General features: G+C 35.0%; 1 protein-coding gene across 2 annotated transcripts in view; it reads left to right on the top strand.

Moving 5' to 3' along the window:
• Positions 1-8082: 8082 nt before the first annotated feature.
• LOC111438417 (polypyrimidine tract-binding protein homolog 3) overlaps positions 8083-13953 on the top strand; it is an 11026-nt gene continuing 5155 nt past the window's right edge. For both annotated transcript variants that reach the window (XM_023076331.1, XM_023076329.1), the window contains exons 1-4: positions 8083-8208; positions 8652-8714; positions 10131-10202; positions 10298-10374. In XM_023076331.1, coding sequence (XP_022932099.1) covers positions 8658-8714; positions 10131-10202; positions 10298-10374 — 206 coding nt within the window. In that variant the 5' untranslated portion in view covers positions 8083-8208; positions 8652-8657. The remainder of the gene's footprint in view (positions 8209-8651; positions 8715-10130; positions 10203-10297; positions 10375-13953) is intronic.

The following is a 13953-nucleotide window of genomic DNA, read 5'->3' as shown; positions in this document are numbered from 1 at the left end:
AGGGCTTGCCCTGTGATATGGTCTGAATACTTATGCCCAAGGCTTCATGCGTTTCAAGAGGCATAGTCTGAATACCTACATTCAAGGCATTATGCATTCCAAGCAGTGTAACCTAAAATTTTTCATGCAGGCCTTGCTCTGTGATACAACCTGAATACCTATGCCCATGGCTTCATACGTTTCGAGCAACATAGTCTGAGTCATAAACACCTTGTACTGTGGGAGGCCTTAGGAGTTTTCTTGGGTTTCTAAGTTTTAGGACATTGGTCCCTTTCTCTTGAGTGGTACCTATCATGCTTCTTACCTTGGCAGTTGTAGAGCTTGTGTGTGCTATTGTTCTTGGTTCTCACTCTTGTAAGTTCTAAGGTTTCAATAATTCCTTGAGGCATAAATTGTAACATGCATTCATAAACCTATAATTTCATCATAATAACATGTTTGAGTTATGCTAAACCATCATAAAGTTGTAATAAATTTTGTTAGAGAGTTCTAGAAGAGTTTTCAAAAATCACAAGTGCCTTAGGGGCATTTTGGTCATTTTACCCATAATTCTTGGTTTAACTACTTAGCGTGTTCCAATGGCTTTCAAACTTCAAAAAATCATCAAATATCATAAAATAATATATATCAGATAGTTTCATACCATTTGGAGGTCATTTAGGTCACGAACCGAAGGTAAATTATCTTAAGAGCATTATGATCATTTTACATCATTTCTTCCCTTACCCAATTACCATCAAATTTCATAAATAATCTCAGTATGCTATAATATGCTAATAATTAAAACTTTATAGACAGTGGAGTTCATTGAGTGAGTTATTTTAACATTACTTAAATTCCAGGCAATTTGATCGGTTTAAGGCTTTAACTCACGGTTCTTGGTGTTTTTCTTTCATATTTCCTTAATTCATAATGGTTTAATGCTCATACAAAAATCTAAGTGATTCCTATGAGTATTTCTTAAGAAAAGTCCCAGATGGCTACTTACCTCATTGTTGACGTTCGAGACCTTCGTTGATACGATAAGGAATCAACTACAAGGGGAATAAGATTCGGATTACCTTGTAGATCGAATATCTCAAGCCAAAAACACTTTGTTTGAGATTCGAATCACTCCAGAAGCAAGATCGATCATGTCTAGCTTCAATGATTCTACATGCAACCTAAACTACATAGAGTTGCAAATAATCTTAGCCATTGGCTAAATAAAAGCACAAATGCTTCTTTTAATATATCTTCCAAGTCTTCCTTACAAATACAACATACATGGCTTTATATAGCCTCAAAATGAAACTATTAGAGGCATTCCAAAAGTTGTAACATTCATACTTAATGACCATAATTAGCCATTAGGTAAATGTAACCTAAAGTAAATAAAATGTCTTAAAATACAATAACAATAAATTACTTTAAATTGTAACCCACCCAAAATTTATAACCATCAAACTTCATTCCTCTCAATGTGACATGAATTGCAACCTCTTTTGATAATTTTGACAACATTTTCTTCACATCTTCATTAAAGTATATTGTATGAATGATGTCTCTTGGTTCATATCATTCTCCACTTCTTCAAGAGGATTCGTCCTCGAATCTATTTGTGAAACTTTGCTGCAAAACATAAGATATGGAAATACAAAGGCCCTCACAACAATCTCTCATGTGTATACACTCAAGGATTTTTTTTTTCAGGCCACTCTGTTTGCACTCATTTACACAAATGAAGCTCTCAATCTCACCTCTCAAAATTTTGAATAGAGCAAAGATTGAATTTTGAACTCTGGGTCGATTAAAATCTAAAAAGATGAAAGTAAAAAAAATCAAATTGAAAAAAAAAATGCAAAGGAAACATATATCCGATCTTGAGCCTGAAGCTCTGATACCAAATGATAAGATAAGGAATCAACTACAAGGGGAATAAGATTCGGATTACCTTGTAGATCGAATATCTCAATGATAAGATAAGGAATCAACTACAAGGGGAATAAGATTCGGATTACCTTGTAGATCGAATATCTCAAGCCAAAAACACTTTGTTTGAGATTCGAATCACTCCAGAAGCAAGATCGATCATGTCTAACTTCAATGATTCTACATGCAACCTAAACTACATAGAGTTGCAAATAATCTTAGCCATTGGCTAAATAAAAGCACAAATGCTTCTTTTAATATATCTTCCAAGTCTTCCTTACAAATACAACATACATGGCTTTATATAGCCTCAAAATGAAACTATTAGAGGCATTCCAAAAGTTGTAACATTCATACTTAATGACCATAATTAGCCATTAGGTAAATGTAACCTAAAGTAAATAAAATGTCTTAAAATACAATAACAATAAATTACTTTAAATTGTAACCCACCCAAAATTTATAACCATCAAACTTCATTCCTCTCAATGTGACATGAATTGCAACCTCTTTTGATAATTTTGACAACATTTTCTTCACATCTTCATTGAAGTATATTGTATGAATGATGTCTCTTGGTTCATATCATTCGTTCTCGAGTTTCGGTATCATAATTACTTCAAATTTTCTTCCTCAGATTCCTTATTATGTCTAGGTTCTGGAACTATAATTTTTTTTCTTTTTATGAGAACAGGTATAGAAGAGGTTTAAAATTGAGAAAAATCGAGGAAAGGTTGGATTGTAGTTTGACATGGCTAGTTCAACTAAACCGGCCACGTCATCGTCTTCTTCCTTTGGACGGGTAGAAGACACGTGTTTTGTATTGTGCTGCCATCTAAAACTCGTCTTCTACAGCTCCATTTACAACATTTCTTCCCTCGATTTCTTCATGAAACTTAAGGATGGTGTTACAAGAAAGAGCTAATGATTGATTTCATATCTTCTTGTGTATTGTAGCATAAGATATTCGCCTCCAAAATTCATCCATAATATGCTCTCGTTGGAGCTCAAAACAGGGGATTCTTTATTGGGCCACCGATTCTAGGGATTTTCAAGGTCCTCTTTCTTCAAGGAACCTCTTCCTTATCTTTCCCTCAAGTTAAAGGAATTGGTTTGGAGAAACATCTTTGAGCGTGAAACCTTAATGTTAGCTTTTTAACCCTTGATCTCATTTTAATTAATTAATTAATTAATTGATGTTTTGATGATAACAAACTACTTTTAATTATTAACTATTTTCAGTATTTTGAACGGTCTACCGTATAAGGTTAAGAATAATAATTTCAACGACTTTTCAATCTCTCGCTAAAATAAAGAAATTACAATCAAGACAACATACGTGACGTTATGATGTGACAGCTAAATCAAAATGATGAGAACAAATCAAAGTATGACACTTATAATTTTGGAAGAGTACGAAAAGGGTGAGTTTTTCTTATTATTATATTTCTAAATAAAATTATTTTTACAAAATATAAATTTGAATCTAACCATTACTTACGTCGATTATTATTATTATTATATTGTATTATTATATTATTATATTATTATATTTTAAATTTTTGGTGGTTACTCACCTACCTTTTATTATTATTATATTATAATATTTATAATAAATTTTAAAATTTTAATTTAATCGTTATTTACATAACTTTTTATTATTATTATATCATTATATTTATAATAAATTTTTAATTTGTTATTAGGCTGTTTTTCACCTTGGTTTTTATTATTTTTATATTAAAAAAATTAAATAAATGAATTTAGAAAATTTTCTTATTTATTTACTTTTAATCTCCACCTTCTATTATTCCTAACACAATCAATGATCCATATTAACTCCTACATTTTACCACTTTTCTCCCCTATATAAACTCATCAACTTTCCCACATTTTTAACACACAACTTCTATAAAATCTCCGATCTTCATTTATTTAAAGTCTCCATTGTTGATCTCTCAAGCTTCCAATTTTATTTTTATTCATCCTATTCTTGAGAGAGATTTTTTATTGTAGGGTGAGAAAATAGTTGTGAGTGCTTCAAATTGTAAATCTTATTTTTTATTGTAGGGTGAGAAAATAGTTGTGAGTGTTTCAAATTGTAAATCTACTCTTGGAGAGAGTTGTGGTATGTTACTATCAAATTCAAATACTTGTACCGGTTTGATCCTGGGTCGTGGAAAGGATTGAGTTTGCTCTTGAACTCGTAAAAAGAGCGGTGTAGTAGTTTGACTCTGATTCGTGGAAAGAGTTGAGAAAGTTGTTTATTCAAATTCCCAAGAGGCGCTTGGGGAGTGGAGTAGGTCGAGTTTAACCAAACCACCGTAAAACTATTTTAACTTGAATTATTTTGACTTCAATTATTTTGTTGGAGTCATCTCCTACTCATTTGTAAAAAGTTTCATAATTAGAAAAATTAATCACATTTAAATACTTTTATCGTTAAAACCCTATTCACCCCTTCTCGGGTTGTCATACCGATCCAACACTTAATTTTGAAAAATTGTCCTCAGTTTGCAACTCGCCCGAAAACTTAAAATTTTCTTTTATTGGGCAGCTCGTTCTACAACGTTTTAGCTCTCGATTCCTTCACCAAAGTTACTCAATTTGATCCGCTGACCCTAAAGGAATTCTAAATTTGAATGAAAATGGACCATAGATAGGAATTCGATACTTACCGCCAAATTCTAACTGAAACGGATTTCCTTCCATTGAGCACATTCTTGAGGTTATTTCTCTTCATTGTCTTCTATGGAAATGTTCCTTTCAGATGTAGAAACTGATAGGGATTGGTCTGGATCGAAGAATTTGTGTATAAGCTCAGAGTGGATTTTAAAGCTTACTTTAAAGTTCTTCAATGGAGGATTGGATTGGGGGAATGGTTTGTTGGCACTCTTTGTAACGCTCCTAATTTTCTTAACCTAATTAGTGATGTCAACCTATGCATGCTTAGGTCATATATGCGAAAATTCATAACAAATACCTTTCAAATAAAGCCATGGACTTACATATTCAATTCAAAACACGAAACTAAACATAACATAGTTTTAAATATAAATCAAACGGGCATAAGACACCTAACAACTACTAATTGAAATTCAATGCCACCTATCAACTACTAATTAAAATATCATGCTTTATTTTGACTTCCATGACCTTCCCAGCGTTCACCGTCATCCGTGCATAGGAGCTTGAGCTTTACCTGAAAATTTAAGGGTAGCACGTGACTTGAGTATTTTATAAAATACTCAGTAAGTCACCCTACTGTTGGGGTTAAATATGCAAACACACACAATACATGAGTGAGAACTATCTTTTATAAACATAGTATAACCTTTGGCCCTTTCCAATGTTGGGCAGGATTGGATGCATGGTACTTCTCCATACATGGCCCACGTACACGCACATAGGCCCATTAGGCGGGCTCGTATACGTACCCCTTGGGCTTGACTTGATCGAGCACAACGCATTACATGTCCCCGGATGCCACAAAAAATAAAATGCCCACATGATTTCATGGTGAACATAAATATCATACGTACGCGTCCGTAATATCATAACATAATGATAAAATATCCCGATACACATGACATACATACATGCATGAGGTCCCATGATTTACATTCACAACATAATATTTGTTTCATTTCCTTTCTCTTTTCATTCATGACATAATTCATGTATGCAACATGTACGCATGACAAACATCTCATAATCCATCACAAACTTTACATGTAAGACATTACATTTCATACGTGACATTTCACTTCGTTCGTAAAAATAGTGTAATGGATATACATGCATGCGTGGCATACATCTCATGACAATACAAAGAACAAATAAGCATCACATAACATAAGCGTTACACATATAATATGGTTCATGTAGAAGCTACAGGGCATGCACCATCATACATCAATCGATGATCTAACTCCAACAATAAGGCCGCTTACTTGGTTGGTCTTGGCTGAAGTCACTAATGATAGTTGCTTCGAAACTATATTCCAACGTCTAATTCTCACCTATAACAATTCATATGACACATTTAGGGCCTAATAATATCTTAACCTAATTAAGCATAATTAATTCCAATATAAGCACTAAAGCTAATTAAACTTGGGTGAATAGGAGTGAGGTAAAAACTGGCTTTAGGAGGGTCGAAAACCTAGGAAACCGTATATTATTTGTATACCAAGCCGCCTAAGTCAAGAAGCCGAGCTAAACGAAATGAGGAGCCGAGTCGAAGCAAGCCATCGTGCGAGCTGAAGCTGAGCCACGGTTGAATTAGGGCACGTGTTGGTCATGTGCTGAGCAAAGAGAGCACGTGAGTTGACATTCGGGTTGGGGCGTGAGTGTTGGGTCGGTGCGTGGCCCACTAGATTCCTACGTATGTGTTGGGCTTGGGCCGCAATGACTGGGCCGTTGGAATTAGGCCACAACCAAGGCGACAACGAGAGCAACTCGAGAATGCAACCCAAAATCGAGACCCATCGGTTCGTCTTCCTCACCCGAAACGCAGACCGAAACCCTAGTTTTTTCCCTCTTCGCCTTTCGACGAAATGCCAATGACTCTGACACCGTTACCGGCATGATTCTATCGTCGTTTGTTCACCCCTCGTTCCTATAACGTAGTTACTCACTCCCCTACCCTTAAATCACTAAATACCTCACCAAAACTCAGATCTTCGCTAACATAAACCCTCGGCTCCTTCTCCAAAAATCTCTATGTTTCTCTCATGATTGAGGTTGTATCTTTTTGAAAGAAAATGTTTGTGTTGGTGCTGGAAGATTTTAGAATGGAGAAACTTAAAGGGGTTGGAGGATGTTTCAATTAAGAAAATAAATGCTTCGTCCACAATTTCTGGCCAAATTGAATATTTGTAGAAGCTATGGGAACAAGTTTGAAGGGAAAGGGTGGAGAATTGCTCTCAAATTTGGAAGAAATCTAAGAGTAGGAGACCCAAAATCTAAATGCTTATTGCTTGTGATTGGGAGCTTGATTCAACTCGATTTTTGTTTCATAATATTGCCCAAACTTCAGACTTTATAGAGGAAGCCTACACCCACGTTGAAGCTTCCATAATGATTTGGAGATTGAGTTTTTTTAGGGTCTGAAATATCCTCACCGATCACCAAGCTACAGACTTTTAATTTGAATTCTGACAGTTGGATATGATGATCTATGAACTTTCTAAATGATGTCCAATTTTGAAGGAGATCCAATAGATTTTGTGTAGAAGGTCACGCATGGAAGTTTTGATTAGGGGCCAAGGGCATTTTCGTAATTATCCATATTTTAGGTATTTTGGTACTTTGTCATTTCCGGAATATTTTATTTTTTTCTGGACAAATCTAAAAAATATTCTAAAAATTCTTCTTCCTTTGCAGGTCAATTTGCCCTTTGTAAAACCACCCCTTTTCGTCTTTTTGGTTGCCCTTTGTAAAATTACTTCTTAGGTTCCTTGAGCTTGCTTAAATGTCTTAGTTCCTCTCATTGGATCATTTGGGTCTTATATGGGTGACTTATTCTTATTGAAGTTAATTTCTTTCACTTTGGGGTGTTACATTAAACCTCATCTTCATTATCAGACATCGAGAACAAGATTAAATGAACATTGACTCAAAAAAGTTAACGACTTCGTCTTAGGCCAACAAGGTAAGTGCACTTATTATTGGAATGCCTTCGAGCTAGATTGGATGAATTGAGTATTGTATGAATGATACATACCCTGTGAACTATTTACGCATTATTTTATAATATTTGATATGTTATAACTATGTTGATGAGTGCAATGTGATGCATGTATTTCCAGTATGCTAGTTCATATATGTTATGTAACCATGTTCACGATCATGCCTATGAGACATTGGTGAGCCATGTATGACAATAATGAAATATATGTCACGTACACAGATGTATTTCTCTTAAAAAAGTTATATCATGAAAAAAATAAAATATGACGTGTATCATAACCATGTAGTATGATTGGAAATTATGAGACCTAATGCATGCGGTGTGTCATGAGCACGGGATTGCGGATAGCAAGAGCATTTAGTTAAGAAACTTGTATTTAACGAACGGGCAAGACTGGATGACATGGATGGATAAAGGAGGGACCCACTAAAAGAGAGAAAGGGAAGGGGTGAGGGTGTACCATAAATCCAGTGGGGTTCGAAGCATAGGGCAACCGTAGCAGCAATATGGAGGCGCTCGATCTCTGCCGTTGCCTCTGAGTCCCCCTCATTCCCTTCTCTTCCATTTTCGCCTCTCTCTCTCTCTCTCGCTCTCTCTCACAGGCAAGCTTGTTCTTCATTTCCTTCAATTTATCTGTTTGCTTGTTACTTTGAAGATACTTTGAGCACCAGAAAATCGAAGTGTTGTTTGTTTTAATCTACTCTTTTTTTGGGGGGTTTTTGCTGTGCTTGTTGAGTCGACGAAGTAGTCTAGGGTTTTTTTTTTTCTCTCTTTTCATTGGTTGAATTGTGAGCTCTTTTGTGGTGCTCTGATTTGGATTTTTTGTTTTCAATTCTTTTTGGGTGTTTTCGGCTTTCGGTTTTGAGTGGTCAATTTTTTGTTTTGGGTTTTAAGCATGCAATGTAGCAGAATATGCACTTTTGTTTTTGTTTTTTTTGTTTTCAATTAGTTCAATCTCAGAGAACTGTTTTGCTTTGAACAACTGGGATTGCCGAACCTTTGGTAATACTAACTTGGGTTTCGTTTTTTATTTTGCTGCAAGCAGTTCAGGATGACTGAACCATCAAAAGTTATTCACGTCCGAAATGTTGGTCATGAAATATCCGAGGTCCGTTCTCATTCTCTCTCTCTCGCAACTTCAAATTCAATTGATAATTTTTTAATTTTGAATCATCTCTGCAAATGTGTATTGGTAGATGAGCTATTGCCATGGCAAATGCCATGTTGGATGTCTTACGATTGTTTATAACCAAGATAATGGCTGGTCTATGCTTCACTTGAGGCTAAGTTACCTTGAAATTATGATTGCTCTTGATGTAATTTACATCCATTTTTTTGTTAAAGAACCATTCTTTCATTAAAAGAATGAAAGAATACAAGAGCATTCAAAAGACAAGTCTCTACAAAGAAAAGGGAGTCCAACCCGACCTACATAAATCGACTCCATTTCAAAAGAACAATGCCAAGATCATAATTACAAAGACAATTAGAGATTGAATCTCACAAGGATTCAGAAGTACCTTCTTCATCGTAGGTATCTCATCTTCAATTCATGCCCCACAAACCTCGAATGAACTCCACCAACGATCCCAAAGGTTGAACTGACACTCAAGGCAGTAGGTTATTAGACTTCCGAAAAACAATAAATTTGTAAAATCCATTTTTAGGCTCATGGTTTCTCGGAAAACCATAATATTTAAATTGAAAATCTCCATTTGCTTCTCTAATTTCTCTATTTTCTTAAATTGACACAAAACCTGGGGTTTGATTCCAAAATTGATGCAATGAATCAAAAGAAAGAAATCATCAAAAATCTCAACCAAAACATTTACTAATGTTCAGAAGTATATAAATGTGAGAGATTAACTGAAACCAACTAAACTAACTATCATTATTAATAAATTCAGACAAAATTACCAAATAACTCCTAATTATACTTAACGTACGCTACATCATGATAAATAGTTTGATATTTCTATTTGTATCCTTCAGCATTTTATTTCTTTCCATCAAACAATGAGAACTTATTTCTTCTTTCAAAAATAGTTGAACGTTGCTTTGTTGCTTAAAGTAGACCATAAATTGATATATGATTGTGTTAGGTTAGCATACTTGGTGCATTGGGTATTGGTTTGGCTAACATAGTATCGATGTACTTTTTCCTTAGCGAATGGTACAAAACCAATTATTCAGGAGTGAGTAAGTGTTGGGAAGCTCATGGCAAAATTTTGTCTGTGTTTATCAGAAATAAATGCAATAATCCTGTTACAATCTTTGGATATCCAAGAATATATAATCATTTTCTAGCAAAGCAAATATTACCTCAAATATATATATAATTTTTTTTTTTTTTTTGTTGATCAAAGGTAATATTTCAAAGAGATCTATTTTGAGGGTGGCTCTTTATTGTAATGTCTGCAATTCAACTTTTATTTGTATTATTAATGAATTAATGTGTATCTTTGCACATTCTCCCATCTCTCCCGACTTTTTATATCTGTTGACTCCTTTTACATTCTTGCAGAATGATTTGCTTCAGTTATTCCAGCCATTTGGTGTCATAACTAAGCTTGTGATGCTTCGTGCTAAAAATCAGGTTTCATTTAACTCTGATACAGTGACGTCTGATGTTGTCCTATATTTGAGCTAAAGTAGAATATTCATCGTTTTGTCATTTTATCATGAACTCAGGCTCTTATCCAGATGCAAGATGTTCCCTCAGCAGTTAGTGCTTTACAGTTCTTTGCGAATGTTCAACCGAGCATTAGGTATATACTGTTAAAATATATCCTTGAAAATTTGATTTATGTTTTTTATGGGTAGTATTATCATAAGTTGCAGTAGCATGTATTAGTATTATAATCGAGCTCCAATTGTGAAAGTATATAGCAGGAAGGGTGGAGGGTGCATCTGTTAAATAGTTAGGACTCTGAAATATGAGAGGTCTATTTGTAATTTGCAACCGAGAGTGCTGAAGTAAGAGCGATCCTTTAGCTAGTGCTTAGGAGGGGGAGGGGTAGGAGGGAAGTGGAGCAGTTGCTGTCAAATTTTTGCAATACCTAAAGTTAGATCGTTATTTGAAAGTTAATCGTAGTTGTTTTTTTTACACTAAAATCAGTGCTCACTCAAGGTCATTGGGTTCAGAATTAGTGTACTTTTTTCAGTTTTTGGTTACGTTATAATAAGTTGGTACTCTTTTAATAATTTTTCATTTCATCAATAAAATTCTATTTCCTTAAAAGGAAAAAGAGATGGAAACAAGATTAAATGCACTTGAGGAAAAGATAGTGCGCAAGAATCTATTGGGAGCAGTTGAATTAGTTGTTTAAAGAAGGAAGAGGTGTTAGCTCATATTTGAGGAGCCTAAAGTAATAGGGTCAACGAACAAGAAGGAAATGAAGGGAAAGGCAGAATAGGAGCCCTTTCCTGTAATTGTGTTGTTTGTTAGTTTTTTTCCCTTTGGCCTTTTTCATTGGCATTCCTTTTTTGATAAATTTCCCTTGTTTAGTCTTTGGTTCTTCTCATTATGAAGTTTTGTTCTTAAATAAAGTAGAGACATGGGACAGGCACTCTCAAGAGCAGGGCATACTGAAATGATGGATGGAGGGTCTACTAGTAGAACTACTAAGTTCTTGCTGCCAAATGATGTATGATTGAGGAAACTCAAGGTGACTTATTCAATTGAGCTAGATGACAAATATAGGGGAACAGGAATAAAGCTATCTGAGATCATCAGAGGCAATTTTTTTTCATATTTCTAAAATGGGACTCTTTCTAATGGCATCATTTGATCAACCCCTGCCGTTGACTCCACTGAACCAAAATTTCTTCCCAGAGAAACATTTTTTTTAGAACAAACCATTTGGATAGAGCAACCCACTAACAAGAAGGGCACTATGTGAATTATCTCACTCCATGGAAATGATGGTCTTAATAAATTTTTTATTCTAGTGGGTGAAAAATGAAAAGGATGGACAACTTTTCTCAACCTCATTGAAAATGATCCTTCTTCATTCATTAAAAACCCAATCAACTTCGGATTCGAAAGCAGAACAATAAATATTTTCTCCAACCCTCACAACCCATCATTAACAAACCATCACAAAGGCCTGAAAATCTAGAGGCAAATATAGAAACGTACCATTGATCCTCAACAAAAAGGGCAAGACCGTCATTGCAAAGGTTCCCCTCTCCACCATCCCTATCCTATGGGATACAGTGGTGACCATTACTCAGAAATGCTTCTACAACCAACGATTTCCATGATCTAATTCCTTTCAGGGTGGACAAGGCAATCCTCCATTGCATGACAAAGGAGTAGGTTTCTTTACTTGTAACAAAAATGATTGGCAAAATGTGGGAAGCTTTCGGTTGAAAATAGAATCATGGTCAGATGAGGAACACTTGAACAACCTAGTGGTTCCTTCATATGGAGGTTGGATTAAAATAAAAAATCTCTCTTTCAACCGTTGGATATTGAGATGTTACTTTCATAAGAGAAGTTGTACTCATTGATATTTTCCTTAGTAATGGTATTTATACTTGGTCGAACAACAAACCATCGCCCACCATGATCATTAACAGATTTTTGGCTACCAAAGGTCTCCTAGGAGAATTTAGTAATGCTTGTGTTCGAAGGCTGAATAGACCCACATCGAAACATTATCCTATTGTACTTTCCATGGGTTGCATCAAATAAGGCACCTTGCCCTTTTTGTTTTGTGAATATGTGGCTGGATTATTAATTTCTTGCTCACAGTAGAATACTAATGGAAGAGTACATGCCTCCGTAGATGGCTGGGACACGAATTCATTAACTAACTCAAAGGGCTAAAAGAAGTCATCAAGAAATAGAACAGAAAGGAAATTGGACCTATCACATTGGTTCAACATACACATAAGAAGCTCATTAAAGTAGAACTCATCTTTTTGACAGCAATATTGGAGAAAAAAGTATAAAAAACCATGGCTTGAGGAGGGTGACATAAATTCCATATTTTCCCATTACATTATGGCTTCAAAGAAATGAAAGAGTACCATCATGGAAATTCTTTCGACAAGGGGATCCATTATCCCCTTTTCTTTTCATAATAGTAATCGATTGCCTTACCCGCTTACTCACCAAGACCAAATATGAAGGCCAGATAAAGGGCTTCCATGTTGATAACAAAGGCTCAACCACTTGTAGTTTGCGGATGACACAGTTCTCTTCAAATATCTCCTCCACAAAATCATGTTTGATATAGTGGAAACCTTTGAAAGGTTCTAGAGATAAAACATCAACCTCAAAAAAAAAAAAAATAAAAAAAAAAATAAAAATAAAAAAACAGAATCATGGGCATCAATATTAGGATAGAGGACATTGACAACATTGTCAACAAATATGGTTGTAAAAAAGGTGAAGGACCGAATATGTACATGGGATTGCCCTTAAATGGGAGCCCTAATTTCTTCTCCTTTTGGAAAACCGTCATTGAAAAAATAGGAAGAAGGTAATCAACATGGTCATGTTACACACTTTTAAAGCTCGACAACTCAACCTAATACAAGCCACATTGTCTAACCTTCCTACTTACTACATGTCTTTATTCAAAATGCCTCACAAAGTGACTATGAGAATAGAAATATTATTAAGAAACTATCTTTGGAATGAAGGTTCACATCTTGTCTAGGGAGGTATTGGCCTATATTCGATGAAGGAGAAGAATAGAGTCCTCCTTGTCAAATGGATATGGAGATATTATCAGGAAGGAACTGCCTTGTGTAGAAATCTTATAAAGGCTAAATACACTCCTACATCATGTACAAATCGGTCCTCCATCTTCTACAAAGGGGCCATGGAAGTACATAAAAAAGCACTAAAATCTCATCACTAGCCACATTAGCCATAGAGTGGGTGATGGAGGAAATACATCTTTTTGGAATGATCCATGGATTGACAACACCATGCTAGCTTCGTGATATTTTCTTTTGTATAGACTCTCTCATTGCATAATGGCCACGATCAAAGAAACATGAATAGATGTCAATAAATTCTAGGACCTATATCTTCGTAGGAACCTAAAGAATAAGGAAGAATGAGCCGAATTAAGTCTTGACCTCGCCCCAATTGTGCTGTCCCAAGAAGTAGACTCATTGAAATGGTTTCTTAGTGTAGATGGGGTCTTCTCCACTAAATTTTTTATGATGGATAATGGAGGAAAAGGTAGAAGCCATAAAACCCACTAGCGAAGACAATATGGAAAGGAAAATCACTCTAAGAAGGTGAAGTTTTTCCTATGAGAAATGGTGCACTAAGTCATTAGTATAAGTGAAAACTTACAAAAGAAAAAAAAAAAAAAAAAAAA

The sequence above is a fragment of the Cucurbita moschata genome, unplaced genomic scaffold, assembly GCF_002738365.1.
Source record: "Cucurbita moschata cultivar Rifu unplaced genomic scaffold, Cmos_1.0 Cmo_Scf00074, whole genome shotgun sequence".
In the NCBI taxonomy this organism is placed as follows: Eukaryota; Viridiplantae; Streptophyta; class Magnoliopsida; order Cucurbitales; family Cucurbitaceae; genus Cucurbita; species Cucurbita moschata.
The sequence above is the reverse complement of the archived record's forward strand: the minus strand, read 5'-3'. Positions and strand labels throughout refer to the sequence as shown.